This window comes from Elgaria multicarinata, chromosome 22 (assembly GCF_023053635.1).
Source record: "Elgaria multicarinata webbii isolate HBS135686 ecotype San Diego chromosome 22, rElgMul1.1.pri, whole genome shotgun sequence".
Classification (NCBI taxonomy): domain Eukaryota; kingdom Metazoa; phylum Chordata; class Lepidosauria; order Squamata; family Anguidae; genus Elgaria; species Elgaria multicarinata.
In genome coordinates, this window is record NC_086192.1 from 1,310,927 (window position 1) to 1,328,629 (window position 17,703).

The window sequence follows — 17,703 nt, forward strand, 5'->3', positions numbered from 1 at the left end:
GAGGGGGGGCCTGCTGCTGCTGCTTGTCAACACCACTGAAGAGGAGGAAGGGGGGGCTGTTAGGTGCTGCTTCTGCCGCCACCTACCTACTTTTCTGGGCTGTGTGCTCTGTGCCTGGGAGGGAGGACACAGGGCCAAGTGGGGGGATCTGAGGGGGCCCCAATCACTGTAGTGACAGGTAGAGGGAGCTACGGCATTGTGAGGAGGACTTGCCAGGTACGGGAGGAGTCAGTGTCTCACAGCTATGCCCACCGGGGTACTTGGTTCAGCATCAGGGTAGACCTGAGGGCCGGGGAGGGGGGGGTTGCTATGGTCTATAGGAACTCCATCCACCTCTGCAGGCTCCCTGTCCATGTGACTACTGGTCTGGAGTGTTTGCACCTTGTGTTGGGCCAATGGGACAGATTGGGGATTCTGTTGGTGTACCTACCGCCCACCCTGCTGCTCAACAGACTCCCTAGCTGAGCTGACAGAGGTGCTCTCGGGGGTATTGTTGAGATCCCCAGACTCTTGGTTCTGGGGGATGTCAACATTCATGCTGAGAGCACTTTATCTGGGGTAGCTCAGGATTTCATGGTTTCCATGATCACCATGGGACTGTCCCAACATGCCATCGGCCCAACACATGTATCGGGGCATACTCTAGACCTGGTTTTTTCAACTGGACATGCAGATGGTGATCTGAAAGTGGGGGACTTTACATCAACCCCTTTATCGTGGTTAGATCATAGAATCATAGAATCAGAATAGCAGAGTTGGAAGGGGCCTACAAGGCCATCGAGTCCAACCCCCTGCTCAATGCAGGAATCCACCCTAAAGCCGTCCACCTCACCACCTGCTGAGGTTTAGACTTACAGCGGCTTCTTCCCTCTGCAAGGGTGGGGGACCCCCGGAGGCTAATGGATCCGGATGGTTTCCAGAGGGCTCTGGGGAGTTCTCCGGCTGATAGGGCTGGCTCTCCTGTCGAATCCCTGGTTGATCTGTGGGATGCAGAAATGACCAGGGCGGTTGACACGATTGCTCCTGTGCGGCCTCTCCTGTGTCGAGCTCGTACAGCTCCGTGGTATACCCCAGAGCTGAGAGCGATGAAAGAAAATAAGTGGAGGCTTGAGTGCATATGGAGATGAACTCCTGGTGGATGCAATAAAACCCTGGTAAGTGCCTATGGTAAGTTGTATTCAGGGGCGGCGAGGGCAGCAAAAAAACAATGCTTTGCTGCCACTATAGAAACCTCAATCTGCCGCCCAGCGGAGCTTTTCAGAGTTGTCCGGGGGCTGTTACGTATTGGCCCCAAGGACACTGTAGAACCTGCTGAGGCCCGCTGTGATCTATTTCCTGGGCACTTCCAGAATAAAATCTTTGGCATCTGCCAGGACTTGGACTCCAGAGTTGTAGCAGGTGAATCAGATGAGGTGTCCAGAGCACAGTCTTGTCCAGTTTTCCTGGATGTGTTTCAGTTGGTGCAGCTCGAGGACGTTGGCAAGGCGCTTGGACAGGTCTGTGCAACCACCTGTGCATCGGATCTTTGCCCCTCTTGGCTAAGAAAAGCTAGCAGGAATGGAACAACTGGCTGGGCCAAGGAAGTGATGAATGCCTCTGCGAGAGGGAGTGGCCCCGGGCCAACTGAAAGAGGCGGTAGTGAGACCACTCCTGAAGAAAACTTACCTGGACCCTGAAAATTTTAATAACTACAGGCTGGTGGCAAATGTTCCATTCCTGGGCAAGGTCCTTGAGCGGGTGGTTGCGGGCCAGCTCCAGACCCTCTTGGATGAGACTGATTATCTGGATCCATTTCAGTCGGGTTTCAGGTCTGGTTTTGGCACGGAAACAGCCTTGGTTGCTCTGTATGATGACCTCTGTCAGGAGAAAGATGGGGAATGTGACTCTGTTGATTCTCTTTGATCTCAGCGGCTTTCGATACCATCAACCAGGGCATCCTTCTGGAACAACTGGCTGAGTTGGGAGTGGGAGGCACTGCATTGCAGTGGTTCTGCTCCCACTTGGCAGGCTGGCTCCAGAAGGTGGTACTTGGGGAACATTGCTCGGCCCCGTGGATTCTCCAGTATGGGGTCAGCTTTGTCCCCCATGCTGTTTAATATTTACATGAAACTGTTGGGTGCGGTCATCCGGAGTGTTGGAGTGCGTTGTCATCAGTACACTGATGACACGCAGCTCTACTTCTCCTTTTCATCTTCATCAGGTGGGGCTGCGGATGTGCTGAACTGGTGCCTGGCTGCGACAATGGACTGGATGAGGGCTAATAAACCGAAACTCAATCCAGACAAGACTGAGATGCTGTTAGCAGGTGGTTCGGCTGACCGGATGGAGGGTGCCCAACCTGTTCTGGAGGGGATTGCACTCCCCTTGAAGGAGCAGGTTCGTAGCTTGGGGGTTCTCCTAGAACCATCTCTGTCACTTGAGGCCTTGGTGGCACGGAGTGCCTTCTACCAGCTTTGGTTGGTGGCCCAGCTACGCCCCTATCTGGAAAGGGATACCCTGGTTGTAGTTTTCTACACTCTGGTAACCTCCAAATTAGATGACTGCAATGCTCTCTATGTGGGGCTGCCTTTGAAGATGGTTCGGAAGCTTCAGCTTGTGCAAAATGCAGCAGCCAGATTGATAACCAGGACCGGAAAGTTCAAGCACATAAGACCCACTTTGGTCCACTTGCATTGGCTGCCTGTATGTTTCGGAGCCCAATTCAAGGTGCTGGTTTTAACCTATAAAACCTTACACAGCTTGGGACCACAATACCTCACGGAACACATTTCCTGACATGAACCTATCCAAACACTATGTTCAACATCTAAGGTCCTCCTCCGGTTGCCTACTCTGAAGGAAGCTCGGAGGGTGGTGACAAGAGAGAGGGTCTTCTCTGTGGTGGCCCCCCCAACTGTGGAACAATCCCCTTGACAAGGCCCACCTGGCGTTGACATTGTCATCTTTACGGTGCCAGGTCAAGACTTTTCTCCCAGGCATTTAGCAATATGTAATGAGCTGGGGGGTCTGTTTTTTTGGCTCATCGTATTTAAAGTTGTTATAGTGGTTTTAAATGTATGTGTATTTTGCTTGTTTTTGTGGTTTTTAATCTTTGTATATTGTTTTTAAGTGTTTTATCTTATGTGAACTGCCCAGAGAGCTTCAGCTATGGGGCGGCATACAAATGCAATAAATCATCACCATCATCATCTAGCCCAATAATGTCGACACAGACTGGCAAAAACTCTCCCGGGTATCAGGCAGGGTTTTTCCCAGCTCAACCAGGAGAGGCTGAGGGATTGGAAGTGGGACTTTCCGCATGCAAAGTGGGCGCTTGGTCATGGAGCTGTGATCCGGTTTTAAACGAAGATTCCAGCCCTCATGTCCTGAACAGAGATTAAATTGGCACAGGAATTTATGCAGAGTCAACGCATCAGTCTATTTGCCCAGCCTTCCAAATGGTCTCTCCGCCCCGTTTCCTGATCCTGACACCTGGAGCTGTCCCAAACTGAACCTGGGACCTTCTAGCTGCAAAGCCGGCATTCTGCCACTCTGCTGCGGCCCTTCCTTTTGAAAACAAAAGTTAAGTTTCTAACCCACATGGGTCTGAAGCGAGCTCTGCTTTAAATCAGGGCCAAACATGAACGGGCCATCCCGGCTTCTCTCTCTGCCCCCCACCCCGCTTTGCCTCTTGTGTGCCTCCCTTCATACAGCAGGCTGCCGGGGGAGCGACAGGCATTGCGTGTGAAGGAGAGGGGCCAGCCGGCTCGAATCGCCCCAGGTCAACGTCTTCGCCTTGGAGGGGCTGTGAAGGCCCGCTGTGTTCTTTGCACGCCTCTCCAAGGCACCCTGGTTTTTGTTGTCCTTCGTTTGTTTCTCCCTTTGAGGTGAGCCTGACGTCTCCCTTTGGGGGGCTGCGGGGCCATGAAATGCTGCAGCCCCACTTGGGGGCCTCTCGCCTCGCTGGAGTAGCCGGGGAGAGCGCAGAGCCCCACTTGTCGAAGGCTTGGCTCGTGAACAAGTAGCCTCTCAAGAGCGGAAGGCGTCTCCAAGTGGTGCTGAAAGCGCAGGCCAGGCGCCAGGGCGTCTTGCTTCCCTTTTCTTCTTTTCTTTTGAAGGGGGGGGGGAGCTTTGCACCATTGCAGGGAAAGGCCGGGCAGCATGAAAAGCGGAGCTTTCAGGAGCTGCCACCACTCCGGCCAGCAGAAATTTGGGCCAATGCTGCTTTTGCTCCAGGCAGCTTGAAAGCAAGACGGTGTTTCTTTGCGACCCATTTCTCCCCTCAGGGACCGATTCTGCTGGGAGCAGGGAAGGCCCCTCTGCATTTCAAAGGGTTTAGGAGAAGTCAGAAGCTGCCTTATATCAAGTTTCCATCCTGCCCAGCATTGCCTGCTCGGCTGGAGCGATTCCCCTAGGAGGAAAGGCGATCATGCCTGAGATTGTTTAGCTTCGAAAAATGGGGGCTAAGAGGAGACAGGACAGAGCTGGACAACATGACGCCTGGAGGGGAGGAAGCGGGTGGGGAGACGTTTTCCTCCCTCTCTCATAAGTCTGGAACGCAATGGGGCCATCCCATGAAGCTGATTGGCAGGAGATGCCACCACTTGGGGGTTGGACTCGATGGCCTTGTGGGCCCCTTCCAACTCTACTATTCTATGAGATTCAGGACAGATCAAAGGAAGTACTTCTTCACCCAGCACATAGTAAAACGATGGAATTCACTTCCACAAGATGAAGTGATGGCCACCTTTAGGGATGGCTTTAAAAGTGGGGTGGATACATTCCTGGAGGAGGAGAAGGCGATCAATGGCTACTAGTCCTCATGGCCAAGTGCTACCTCCAGTACCAGGGGCAACATGCCTATGCACAGCTGTTGCTGGGGAACATGGGTGGGAGGGTGCTGTTGCTCTCATGTCCTACTTGGGGGTTTCATACAGGGCCAGGATCTCTCCTCGATCCTCCCAGAGTGCAGGACATGGAATAATGGGCTCAGGTTACAGGAAGCCAGATTCCGGCTGGACATCAGGAAAAACTTCCTGACTGTTAGAGCAGTACGACAATGGAACCAGTTACCTAGGGAGCTTGTGGGTTCTCTCACACAAGAGGCCTTCAAGAGGCAGCTGGACAAACATCTGTCAGGGATGCTTTAGAGTGGATTCCTGCATTGAGCAGGGGGTTCACAAAAATTAAAACCATAATAAAACAACCAACATGTTAAAAGCACAAATACAAAATACAGTATAAAAAGCACAATCAGGATAAAACCACGCAGCAAAATTGATATAAGATTAAAATACAGAGTTAGAACAGTAAAATTTAAATTTAAGTTAAAATTAAGTGTCAAAATACTGAGAGAATAAAAAGGTCTTCAGCTGGCGACGAAAGGAGTACAGTGTAGGTGCCAGGCAGACCTCTCTGGGGAGCTCGTTCCACAACCAGGATGCCACAGTGGAGAAAGCCCTCCTCCTAGTAGCCACCTGCCTCACTTCCTTTGGCAGGGGCTCACGGAGAAGGGCCCCTGTAGATGATCTTAAGGTCCGGGCAGGTACATATGGGAGGAGGCGTTCCTTCAAATAACCTGGCCCCAAACCGTTTAGGGCTTTAAATGTCAATACCAGCACTTTGAATTGGGCCTGGACCTGGACTGGCAGCCAAAGAAGGACTCGATGGCCTTATAGACCCCTTCCAACTCTACTATTCTATGATTCTATACTGTGCAAACAGAATGCACTGTGCATAATTTTGCCCCAACTTCTTCATGCTTTCCTTCTAAACTAAAAAGACCTCAAAGTTATAACCTTTCTTCAAAGTTATAACCTTTCCAACCACTTGACCATTTCAGTCACTCTTCTGTTCACCTTTTCCAGCTCTGTATTTTAATTTTTTTAGATGTGGCAACCAGAAATGAATCGGGGCACTGCTGTGCACACACCTTCTCCCAGTCATCAGGGGGGCAGGACCTTGCTTGAAACAGTTGGGCAAAGCGAGTGACCGGCTCAAGGGTTCCCAGTCAACGCTGTGGCCAAAGAGAGCCCTCCAAGCCGGGCCAGGCCGCCCCATCCCCTAGACTGCATTATTTCTGTGGGAAAGCGCATTGTACGCAAAAGAGAGAAAAGAAACCCGCCCCACATTTGCAGTGCAGGCATGCACGACCAAGCAGGCAAGTCCAGCGCAGCCAAATCGCCTTTGGCCTCTCCCAGCAGGGAACTGGGATTCAGGGAGGGTTCAAGAGCTCCTGCCTGTGCCTCGTCTTTTACCGAAGTTGGGTTTCCCGACGGTGCCAATTAAACTTTGCATCTTTCCCGCAGGAGCTGCCGTGCCAGAAATCTGCCCGAAGGAAGAGTCGAGAGCATTGGTCCTTGGAGCGAACGGGTCGTTTGGGGCCTCCTTCCAAAACAAGCAATTGGCACCACTGCACACACACACCCCTCCCAAAAGCTGCTGTGCATAACCCCATTGGCTGTGATGGGGAGGGAGGGGGGATGCTGCCCCTGGAGGATTTGGTTGCTCTTCAAGGAGACACACTGAGCCCTGCTTTGAATGGGGGCGTTAGGAATCAAGGAAGTGGGCTTCGGTCAGCATTTGAGCTTGTTGTCTCCACGGGCTGGCAGCAGCGCCCCCCTCCCCCCCAGGGTTTCAGACCACGGTTTTCCTATCCCTGTCTAGAAACGCCAAGGCTGAAACCCAGAACCTTTTGCATGGAGAGCAGGCAGGTGAAAAGCTGTGATCCTTCCCCTAAAACGGAACGTTATGTGTCCGGTCCTCATGGTTTTCAAGGAAGGGCTGATTACAATCGGAACCTGCAGCCCTTTCTCAAAGTCATTGGGTGGCCTAAATGAATGCAAGTAAGTAAGAAGCCAACATGAGCAGTGAGCGCTCTGTAGATCTCTCAGTGAACTCCTATCACGTTTCCTTTCAAAGCCGTCAGCTGGGGCCGCGCTGTCACTGGGTTGCTGCAGGCTGTCAGGAAATGGTCACTGAGCGGCAGTGATTATGCAACAGCTGGAAACCTGCGTTGGTCTTTAGGCTTTATTCCTGGAGAGGCGTCTTTGTTGTAGTACAGAGAGGGAGAGAACGCCCAACTCTTATCAGAGCGCTGTGCCCAATTACCCAGCACTGTGTCGCCAGGGAGCAGATGGAGTTGATGCAACCTGTCCAACGCTCCCTCTGGAAGAGCACTTTTGATGCTCCAATTCCCCCTCGCAAGCAGCCTATGGGAGCTGCGATTGGGCGGCGGTGGGCAGCGAGCCTTTGCCCCCTCCAGCCCCAGCCTCTGCACCACGTCCTTGTGCAAAGTGGCAAGCGGCCAAATGGGCAGGCGGAGAGGCGCGTCCCTTGCGGCGGCTGCACCAGCTGCTTCTCTCTCTCCCTGTTGCTCAGCCCGGACGGATCCCAGGCCTGGCATTGGACGGGCGGCTCAGGTGAGGAGAGTGTCAGATCACCCGTTCGGGGAGGCGCCGGCCGTTCACAGGCTCAGGGAAAAGAGAAAGGCGACGAGGCAAAACACGAACTGTTGCGACGGGGCCTTGCGCCGCTTCTATGCCACGCCAGGCTGCTGCCACGGGCCCCTTAAAGAAATTCCCCTCTAGGCCAGGGCTCCGGCAGGGCCCTCTGGGAATGTCTCAACCGAGCCCCAAAGAGGCTGGCGTTTCGCCTCAGCATCTGGTATTTGTGGGATAGACTGCCTTGGACCGTGGCAGTTCTATCAAGCAACCACACTGCCTCTTCTCCCCGTAAACCTACAGATGCGTCATTGGTATCTCAGCAGTGCGGATGTACCGCTAGGGGTATTCACGAGCAGTATCAGCGGGAAGGGAGAAGAGGCACACAGACCCCTGAGATAGGTTCAGTATCTGCCAGAATGCGGGCATCCTATCTCCACACAATAGCCAACCTCTTCCTGGTTGCATTTACCCCAGGGTAGTCAACAGCAGTGTGGGCCTGTAACTTCACGGGAAGCCTCTGGGGTTGGGTTCTGATCACACCACATCATGTTCCCAGCTCTGAGCAGGGGGGCAGGGGCAGCTGAACTTTTGCGGTCGGACCCTACATATTTGGTTCCTGTACCTGCACACTACTCTAAGCTGCGGGTAAGTGGCTCTGCATATGCACCCCATCAAAAATCTCTTGACTCTGTGTCTGAAATACTGATGATGGGTATATGGAATCCATTTTTTTAGGATGTTTTAATCATGTATGCTATGTTTTTAATCAGTTTTTAATGTGTTTTATATTCACTATTGTTCCCCGCCTCGATCCAAGTGGAGAGGCAGGTAAGAAATAAATTCTCTAGTCCCTCATTGCGCTGGCTGGATTTCTCCAGGTGCTGTCAGGACTGTACAAAAATGAGTGATTTCCTAAAACTGTTTACCTTAGATCAGGCTTCCCCAACCTGGTGCCCGCCAGATGGCTTGGACTGCAAGTCCTATCATGCCAACCCAGGCTGAAATCCTCCCTGCGCCATTCCCCTCCATGCATTGGAGGTAACTGAACTGCACCAAGAACCATTGACGTGCATTGTCTGCTCTATAGCAATAACCTGGCTACAAATACATCAACCTTGCTTTGCAATACCATACAGTGGCCATGATGGGAGTTGCAGTCCAACATATCTGGGGAGCTGATCTATTATATCCCTTCACGTTGGCCCTACCATAAGGCAGAGCAAGGTGGCAGATGCTGTGGGCAGCGTGGCAGGGAGTATCCAAGAACAGAACTGTGAATGACCCTGCAGCCTGACCTGCATCCCCTAAACTACCCTGTTGTGCCTGGGTGCAGTGGAGGATGCTGTTGCATTGTAAGTTGAAAGCAGTATTCAACGGACAGGACAGGTGGCTTTTGCATGTGTTATTTTGGATGGGGGTGACGCCTTCCTTTCCTTTGCGTCAAGCGGCAAATTGTTTAGGGGTGGCCCTGCCTCTTTTTAAAGCCACAAATTAACTTTTTCTCAGAGGGCAGCCAGGCATCCAAGATCCTGTGTTCACACTGCCCCATGCCCATTCTCATTTTGAGGCTGTCTTATAGCTTCCATACCCTAAATAAGTAGAGCAACACTGAAAGAACACCCATGGCTGACAAGGTCAGGTTGCAAACAGATTTTAATGCACAAAACAACCCTCCTCCCTGCACCACTTCCAAACTCCCAATAACCAACAGGCGAGACAAATGCTCTCCACCCTCCCTTCCAGTCCTCCTCTCTCCTCCTGCTGAGCTAAGGCCAGATCTGGCTGCTTGGTCCTTTCTACTGGAATGAAGGCTTATGCGAGGCCACGGCCCCAGCTAAGGCAGCGGGGCAGCTCTCCACCTCGCTCGGCCCAAAACAAGGAAAGAAAACAGCTTTCAGGAACATCACAGTGAATGCGGAGTCCTTGGCAGTTAAGGCACACAGACGGTGGTGGAACCAGACAACGGTTCTCAGTACAACCATTCTCTCTCGTGGCCTCTGTAGCCAGGAATGTTGGGTGACGCTTAGTCTATGAGGAACTTCTTCTCACTATCCGGGCCCTGTTTCCGAGCGTCTGGGCAGAAGTCAGAGCGCAGCAGGCGTGAGAAGTACACAATGATCATGCCATCCAGCATCACCAGGTTGACCATAAGGAAGGCGCCCTGGCCGCGCATCTCCACAAAGCGGATGAAGTACCAGGTCAAGTAGGCTTGGGGGGCCAGGCGGAACAGGAAGTAGACTACCATGTTGATGTACTTGTTGACCTGGTACAAGGTGTGGAAAGGCAGGTTGCCCAGGCGCATCATCATCCGGAGGGTCAAGAAGATATTGCTCACCTCCACAAAAAGCGACACCAGGCCAGCCGCTACGAAGCGGTTCAGCAAAATCCCGGAAAACAAGCCCGACACAGCCTGCAAGGTAACAGGAAAACGGGGCGGTTAGAACTATTACAGCCCTGGGGACCCCAGAGGTCATCCAGCCCAATCTCACACATTTGCCGGGAGCTGCAGTCCCACACACCTAGAGGGCGCTAAGTTGGGCATAAGCTTTCACAGACGACACAGAACGCTTTGTTATTTACATGTGTGCTTTTACGTATTGCTTTGGCTGTTCACTAAATCTGCGTTGTTTTATCGTTTCCAGTTCCGTAAGCTGCTTACCACAAAGCGGGTTAATCATCGTTATAATCAGAATAACGTTTCAGACTGGGGTTGAAGGAGAAACATTTTTGATGCGTGTAAAGAACTGTGGATACTCAGGCCATCTGGGATCGCACTGTGCAAACTGCTACAGAGGAATGGGCCTTCTTCTTCTTCTTCTTCTTCTTATTATTATTATTATTATTATTATTATTTCTTACCCGCCTCTCCCTTTGGATCAAGGCAGGGAACGACATTAGTACAACAATACCACTGGTATAGTTTAGTACTGTCCAGTGTGGCAGTGAATCCCCTCTGGGATCCAGTCACAACCAGTTAGAACTCTGAAGGAGCCGTCCTAGGTGCTGACTGGTTCCGACTGAAACCCGGAGCGGATTCACCGTCCCACTGATATCAGAGCCCCACTGGCCAGCAGCGCTACCTCTCCGGAGTTCCCGCCAGAGAAGCGTCATTGGCCTTGCCAGGGGTTGCGCCGGAGGCCTTCTGCAAGCAAAGCAAGGTTTCTATCTAGCTGCAGCCCTTTCCTTAAATGCAGGATCTGCCCTCTTGCACTGAACGCAGCATTCTAAAAAGCACTGTTTCGTTTTAAGAAGAGAAAGAACCCTAAAACAATACAGGCATCTTTGGCCTCGAAAGCATCCAAGTACCGCCTGGTGCTGAGCTCCGACAGAGTCAGGATTATGCAAAGCAGCAACCATTTGCATGACGTGGATCTCTCACACAAGCTGGCTGAGGCAGGCGAAATTTTCTGAGCTTCAATCCGCGTAGCAGAAATACATGCAGTGCGCGCACACAGCCCTCTCACAGGTTTGCAAGTCATTGCCTTGAGGCAGATTCGGGGCAGGAAGCACAGAACAGCCTTCCTCAGCTTGGTGCCACCCTTGATGTGTTGGACTACAACTCCCATCATTCCTTGGGGGGGACACAGCTGTTCTACATTATATCAGATCTGCCTAAGTCCTGGTTATTTATAACAAGGCCCAAGTTCAGGAGTAGCTCAACCCCACCCCCAGGCTGCTGCAAATCCCCATACGCCCTATATGGGCCCTGCCACCCCCACCCCCACCCCCACTTGCCATGGCATGGTGGACCAGGTATTCCCAGGAGGCGCTGGACTGGCGGCACAGGATGATATCAAGGGAGTCATGGATGAAATAACCTGGGGAGGAAACAGAAGCGCAAACGGCATCATTGTCTTCTGTGCAGAAAGGCACATCCAGGTTTACCTTGATTGAAATGGGTTCGAAACCCAAAGCGGGTGGAACTTCAGGCTCACAGGACACATCCAGGCTGCCCAGTATGGCCATGTCCTGCTCCCACCCCCCCAGCCTCCCTCACCAGATCCAGGTAGCATGAGACGCCCTGCCCGGCCAAATCACGCCGATCGGCTGGTCTCGTGGCTTCTTAGCTGCCTTTGTGTTGGGCGAACGGGCCCCCTGTGCAGCCATGACCATATCCTGAGGCCAGTGAACTTTACCACGGCCGAGAGGACGGCTTTAATTTTTTCAGACCTAATTCCCGGTTGCCTTCATGGGGACTCCCCCCTCCACCTTTGTCAGATTTTGATAAACGTCTACCGTGTCCCTCAACCTCAGCAAACGGCCTCGTGGCGGCTCCGGACCTACGCCCCGTTTCACTCCGTATTGTCAATGCTGAGTGGCAGCAACAAGTTTTCCAGCATTTCCTACTGGAAACACCAGGCATCAAAGCTGGCCTCTAGTCCTCACGGTTCTGAAGAAAGCGTTGATTTCACATGGGCTGACTTCTGCTGAGCCACATCCTGGGTTCATCTAGTTCAATACTGGCAGGGGCTCTCCAGGATTTTGTTCAGGGATTTTCCCCTGTCCAGCTGGGAGATGCCAGAAATGAACTTTCTGCATGTGGAAGATGGATTGTTCCACTAAAATAGGGCCCTGGTCACCTTTTCCTCTGAACTAAAATGCCTCAAACTCTGTAACCTTTCCACGAAGGGAACGTGCCCAAACGCGGTGACAAACTGCAGTTCTTTGGCTCATGTTCTAAATTTAATTTTAATAGGTTAAGCAAAATGGCAGCTCGTCCCATTGATGCCTTCCGTCTCGTAGGATGTCGAATTCTGAAGCCACCTTTGCCAGGGGCTTCACCTGCTCACCTGCTCCTTCTCGGGCCCAGCAGAACCTCCAGTGTGGAACATGGACGGCACCCAGCTGAAAGCTCACGCCCAGCGGAACAACTTAGGCCTAACCTCAAAACCACAGCCCCAAAGTTGCACCTGCTGGTGCCGTCACATGCTGGGGCACAAAAGGAAGTTGGGATGTCTCCCCCTCGCTCTCGTACAACCGATCTGTGGAAACCAATTGCCACAGCATGTGGTCCAGAGGAAGCTCGCCGCGGAGTCTAGCAAGCCTGAAGGCCGGCCAGAAATATTCCCCCCCCCCCCCCGGAACTGTTTCCCCCCGGAACGGCACATTCAGTTGACTGAACCTGTCTTCTGTGTGCCAAATTGAGCCATCCATGCCCAGACGGAGCCGTCTTCCTTGCCTGCCCCAGAGACGGACTTTTCAAACCCAACGATGGCTGATTTTTCACTATTTGTGTATGACCAAAACCTCAACATGGCTGCCTTTTCGAAACACGGAAGGAAGTGGGGAAAAACATCTGCGAAACACGGACGGGTATATTTAATTCCCCTTTCTGTTCTCTATTACTGTAAGCAATCCCAAATAGCGACAAATGAGAGTTGAAGACATTTCTTAGTGACGAAGAACTTTTGCTATTGCTAACAGAAAGTTTTTAACAGTTTTGGGGTAAAGTCAGGTGCTTGCACAATTACCCCAGAGGGATGCTAGTTATTCTTACTTTTAATTTTTTAAAATAAGGAGTTTCTCTAGGCTATGGAACAGCCTAGAGAGTGGACAACCTCCAGCTGCTCTGTCTGCAGTTCATGGGAGTTGTAGTGCCGCTTAGCTGACAATATCAGAGACCCGGCACTGCGCTCGATTGAAAATTCCAGCTGAGCGATGGCGGCTGTGACTGACCCTTACCTGCTGAAAAGCAAAGTAGCAAGTGTCCTGAAGGAGAAGTCACGTGGACAAGATCACCGAAGGCTCCAGGCATCTGCCACACCCTGGTGTCGGGGGTGGGGGGAGGAAAAGAGAGTCAGCACCACCAAGAGGGCACGCCAGTGGCTGGCCCCATGGCTTCCCAGAAATAAAGACGTTTTCGCCAGCTGAGCTGTACCTGGCTCGTGCGATCTCAAAGCCAGGGGGCACCTGAAAGACTGTCTAGTCCCAAGCTGACACTGTCCAAATGTCTTGGAATTCAACTCCCAGCAGCCTCAGCCAGACTGGCCTATAGGCTGCAAGTTGACATCCGATACATCTGGAGGGCACGCGATAGGTGAAGGCAGACCCCAATCCCTACCCCTGTTCAACCCACAGAATCTGGGCCACGGTTTTGTCCCACGAGCAAGCAGTGGCAGCTGTGGCAACAGTAGGGTGACCATATGAAAAGGAGGACAGGGCTCCTGTATCTTTAACAGTTGCATAGAAAAGGGAATTTCAGCAGGTGTCATTTGTATGCATATCTCACCTGGTGAAATTCCCTCTTCATCACAACAGTTAAAGCTGCAGGAGCTATACTGTGACCAGATTTAAAAGGGGGCAGGGCACCTGCAGCTTTAACTATTGTGAAGAAGAGGAAGTTTCACCAGGTTCCCCATATATACAAATGACACCTGCTGAAATTCCCTTTTCAATACAACTGTTAAAGATACAGGGGCCCTGTCCTCCTTTTCATAGGGTCACCCTAGGCAACAGGAGCTTCTTAAGCAAATAGGCAGCTCATGTCAGTGAGCCAAGCTGGAAGGGAAAGTGTGAGACTCTCCTGCACACTTGAATTATTGGCTAATCAGCCTTGATGAGGGCTCTGTTGGGCTCTTTCCAGGCCTCCAGCATAAAAAAAATTGGAAGCTGCCTTAACCTGACTCCGAGCCTTATTCCATCTAGCCAGTATTGTTGACACTGACTGGCAGCAATGACGCTGCAGGGTTTCATGAAGGAATTTCCCCCAGTTCTGCCTGGAGACGTCAGAAATCGAACCTGGGACTTTCTGCATGCAAAGCAGGGACTCTCTGCCACTGAGCTGCAGACCCTCCACGAGACCCCGGGTGCAAATCAAAAAACGTCTCCACTTCCCCGGGGTTTCCCATTGGAGGGTGTTTCGAATTGAGTTTAGGAGCGATGATTTGGGGTCGCCCCCACCCCAAATAAAAACAAAGAACCAGGGCCGTGCTTTCCCAAAGCCTGAAGAGCAAACCAAACCCACAATGTTGTGATCAGCTACCAGTTATAACAACAAATCATCGATTTCATTCTACATCCTCCTTCAACCTGGGCACACTACACCCATCCACCCCAGGCCGGGGGATGCTGGGCCGTGTAGTCACATCTGGAAAGCTTGGCCCGTCTCCCTGACGCCTTGCTTCACCCTCCAGGCTTGGGCTGGGAGCCCCGAGGCAGGGGCGCCTGCCTTCACCTTTGCCTGGGCCACCTGGGCCCCCGAGCCCCCCACCCCGCCTCTGTGGCCCCCGGGGGCGCGCCTGCCGTCCCGATCCCGGGCGGTTGCCGCGGCCACAGGATCCTCCTGGCTTTCGGCGACAGCGTTCGGCAGCGCCAGCGGACGGACCGGTTTTCTTGGCAGGCGCTGATGGAGAAACAGGTGAGCGCCGGCCTCACCTGGCCGCTCCCAGGTGAGAGCGAGGGGAGGAAGGGGCTGCGGGAGCGCGCAGAGGTCACGGTGGGCCTTGCAAACATTTTCTTTTGGGGGGGGTAGGTCTTTGCAAAGGAAGCGCCCGCAAGCCCTGATCCGGGGGCCGGTTTACTCACGAGCAGCGCCCCCAGCCCGCGGTCTACAGCTGCCTCCCCCCCACCTCCGGGCGCCCGTCTCGGGATGGTGGGAGCTGTAGTCCGGCCATCCGGAGAGGGGCCGCCGATGCTGCGGGGCGCCCTCCCCGTCGGCGCTCTGTGCATGCCCCGGGGCTTACCCCAACACGGCCCAGAGGCCGGCCACGACGGAGTGCACGAAGGAGACGAGCAGGTTCCTCCAGCGCCAGGTGCGGACGGCGTCGCGGCGCACGTGGGCGGGCAGCGGGCAGCGGCCGAGCGCCCAGCGCAGCGCGGCGAAGGCCAGCGTGGCGCCCGCCACCAGCCCCGCCGCGCGCAGCCACGGGCCCATCGCCGGCCTGCCTGCCGCCCGGCCCGGCTCTCCCCGGCTCCGGCTCCGGCTCCGGCTGCGCTGCCGGCGCGCCTCGCCCGGCCACGTGCGCTCCCGCGGGGAGGACCCGCCCCCGGGGAGGGGCCCCGGGGGCCACGCCCCGGCCACGCGTCATCGCCCTGGTGCACAACAACAACGACAACTTCCTTCCCCTTGGGGACAGGGGCTTAGCGGGGGGCGGCGGAGGAAGAAGGGAGCGGGGTGGGGGTTTGACGACGATGACTAATAATGATGCATGACGTCATCGTGGTGACGTCATTGCCGCCGCGCCGCCCCCCCCCCCCGGTCCTCACGACACTGCCACATTATGCTGGCATATTATTATTATTATTATTATTATTATTATTATTATTATTATTATTATTATTATTTTATTGTGTTTGGTGTTATTCGTTGCGCCCCCAGAGTATCATGGTCGTCAGGCCATGATAACAACAACCATTTCATCCTTATATGGCACACTATTATTATGATTATTACCAGCAATAACTAGTAATAATTATTATTCATAGCAACAGTCATTCCATTGTTATTGTTGTTATTCATGAACAAAAACTATTACACATAAGTATTATTTATAAGAACAATCATTCCACTGTTATGTGGCCCTTTATTATTATTATTGCTATTATTATTTTTATTATTATTATTAAATATAAGACTATAAGAACAATCCTTCAATTATTACTTCGCCCATTATTATTATTACTATTCAACAATGACTATTAAACATAACTTATTCATAAGAAAAACTATTCCATTATGTGGCCTTGTACTGTTATCATCATCATCATCATCTATGAGTAATAGTGATGATGATGATGATGATGATGATGATAAAATAAGAATTAATAAAAGTGATACATAGAATCATAGAATAGCAGAGTTGGAAGGGGCCTACAAGGCCATCGAGTCCAACCCCCTGCTCAATGCAGGAATCCACCCTAAAGCATCCCTGACAGATGCTTGTCCAGCTGCCTCTTGAAGGCCTCTAGTATGGGAGAGCCCACAGCTTCCCTAGGTAACTGGTTCCATTGTCGTACTGCTCTAACAGTGAGGAAGTTTTCCCTGATGTCCAGCCAGAATCTGGCTTCCTGTAATGTAGCACTATAATGATGATATTATTATCATAATCATAATCATTAGAGTGCCACATCATATTGGCATCATGTTATCATTATTGTGTAATGAATATTAATGGCTCTTCATTTTTGTGAACCGCTCAGAAAGTATTGGCTATGAGGCGGTATAGAAATAGAATAAATGAAACAAAATTACCGCATTCTTACATGGCACTGTTACAGTTGATGTTTTTAAATAAAACCTTTCTTTTAATGAAATATAGCAAAACAATAACGTTAATAAAACAATTCTTGGTGAGAGCATAAAAACACCCTCCCCCCCAAACAGATGTTGATATTACGATTATTCTCTTTGTCACGAGACTTTTCAAATGGTATTTTTAGCACTTGTGGGATTTTCTGACCAGCTTTGCCATCTACGGATCTTGATCTGCGGTTAGAATGTCGCCTCATGCCCACTGCTGAAGTAGAACAGATTGGGCTGGGAGTTGGCCTCCCCCTTTTATTATCTTTGCCCGCCCCAGTACCTTTTTGGGGGTCAGTGGCAGATAGCGTTGCCCCTGTTTTTTAAAAGCGCCGAGGCCTTTATGAACGTCTCCTTTTCAGGTGCCACAACTGACCCACAATGGGAAGCTTTGGCGACCCAGAAATGGACCTTCGCCAGTGAAGAGTTTTGCCCTTTGACACTGGGTGGCGGCATTGGCACACAGTGCTTGGCAGGCTGGGGTTGTTGACCCAGCTGACGGTGGGGGGGGGGGGCGCCCTAGAAGAGCTGGGCCTTGCTGTTTCATTAGGTTGGCCCTCCAGTCGTCTGGTGTAAAGCTGGCAAGGGTGTGTGTGTTCCTTGTAGCACATTCAACTGCATTTTCCCCTGTGGCTTGCAAATAAATCTGAATGCAAAATAACCAACTGAATGTCTTCTTCCCCTCACTCATGAATAGGAGCAGATTCTTAGATTTAAAGGCCTGCGTTTGTGTGAAGGAGGAGGGCAAATTGGTCATGTTTCAGCATGCGATGTATTTGTACAACGGATTTGATCCTTTGAGGAGTTGAGCGCCATATTCCTCCCACCCATGCGCACGCACACTCCTCCGTTGTCGGACTTGGGCCCGGGGATTCTGCTGTGACTTTGCCCAGGTCCCCTCTGGCTCGTGCTCCCTTGGCCCCAGAAGGGCTTGCTATTGTGCGGAGCGATCCCAGGAATGCGCCAGCCCAGGTGACCCTGCAGGGGTCTGGCGGACAGAGCAGAGGGCAAGCGAACGGGGCTGAGGGCCGAGTTCTTGAC

At 52.2% G+C, this 17,703-nt stretch overlaps 1 protein-coding gene across 1 annotated transcript; it reads right to left on the reverse strand.

Moving 5' to 3' along the window:
• Positions 1–9,059: 9,059 nt before the first annotated feature.
• On the reverse strand, positions 9,060–15,297 carry TLCD1 (TLC domain containing 1). The gene is made up of 4 exons (XM_063146383.1): positions 15,107–15,297; positions 13,107–13,189; positions 11,160–11,242; positions 9,060–9,834 (listed from the first exon to the last, which is right to left on the reverse strand). The coding sequence occupies exons 1-4, from the start codon at positions 15,295–15,297 to the stop codon at positions 9,448–9,450; spliced, it is 744 nt and encodes a 247-aa protein (XP_063002453.1). The 3' UTR covers positions 9,060–9,447.
• Positions 15,298–17,703: the final 2,406 nt, after the last annotated feature.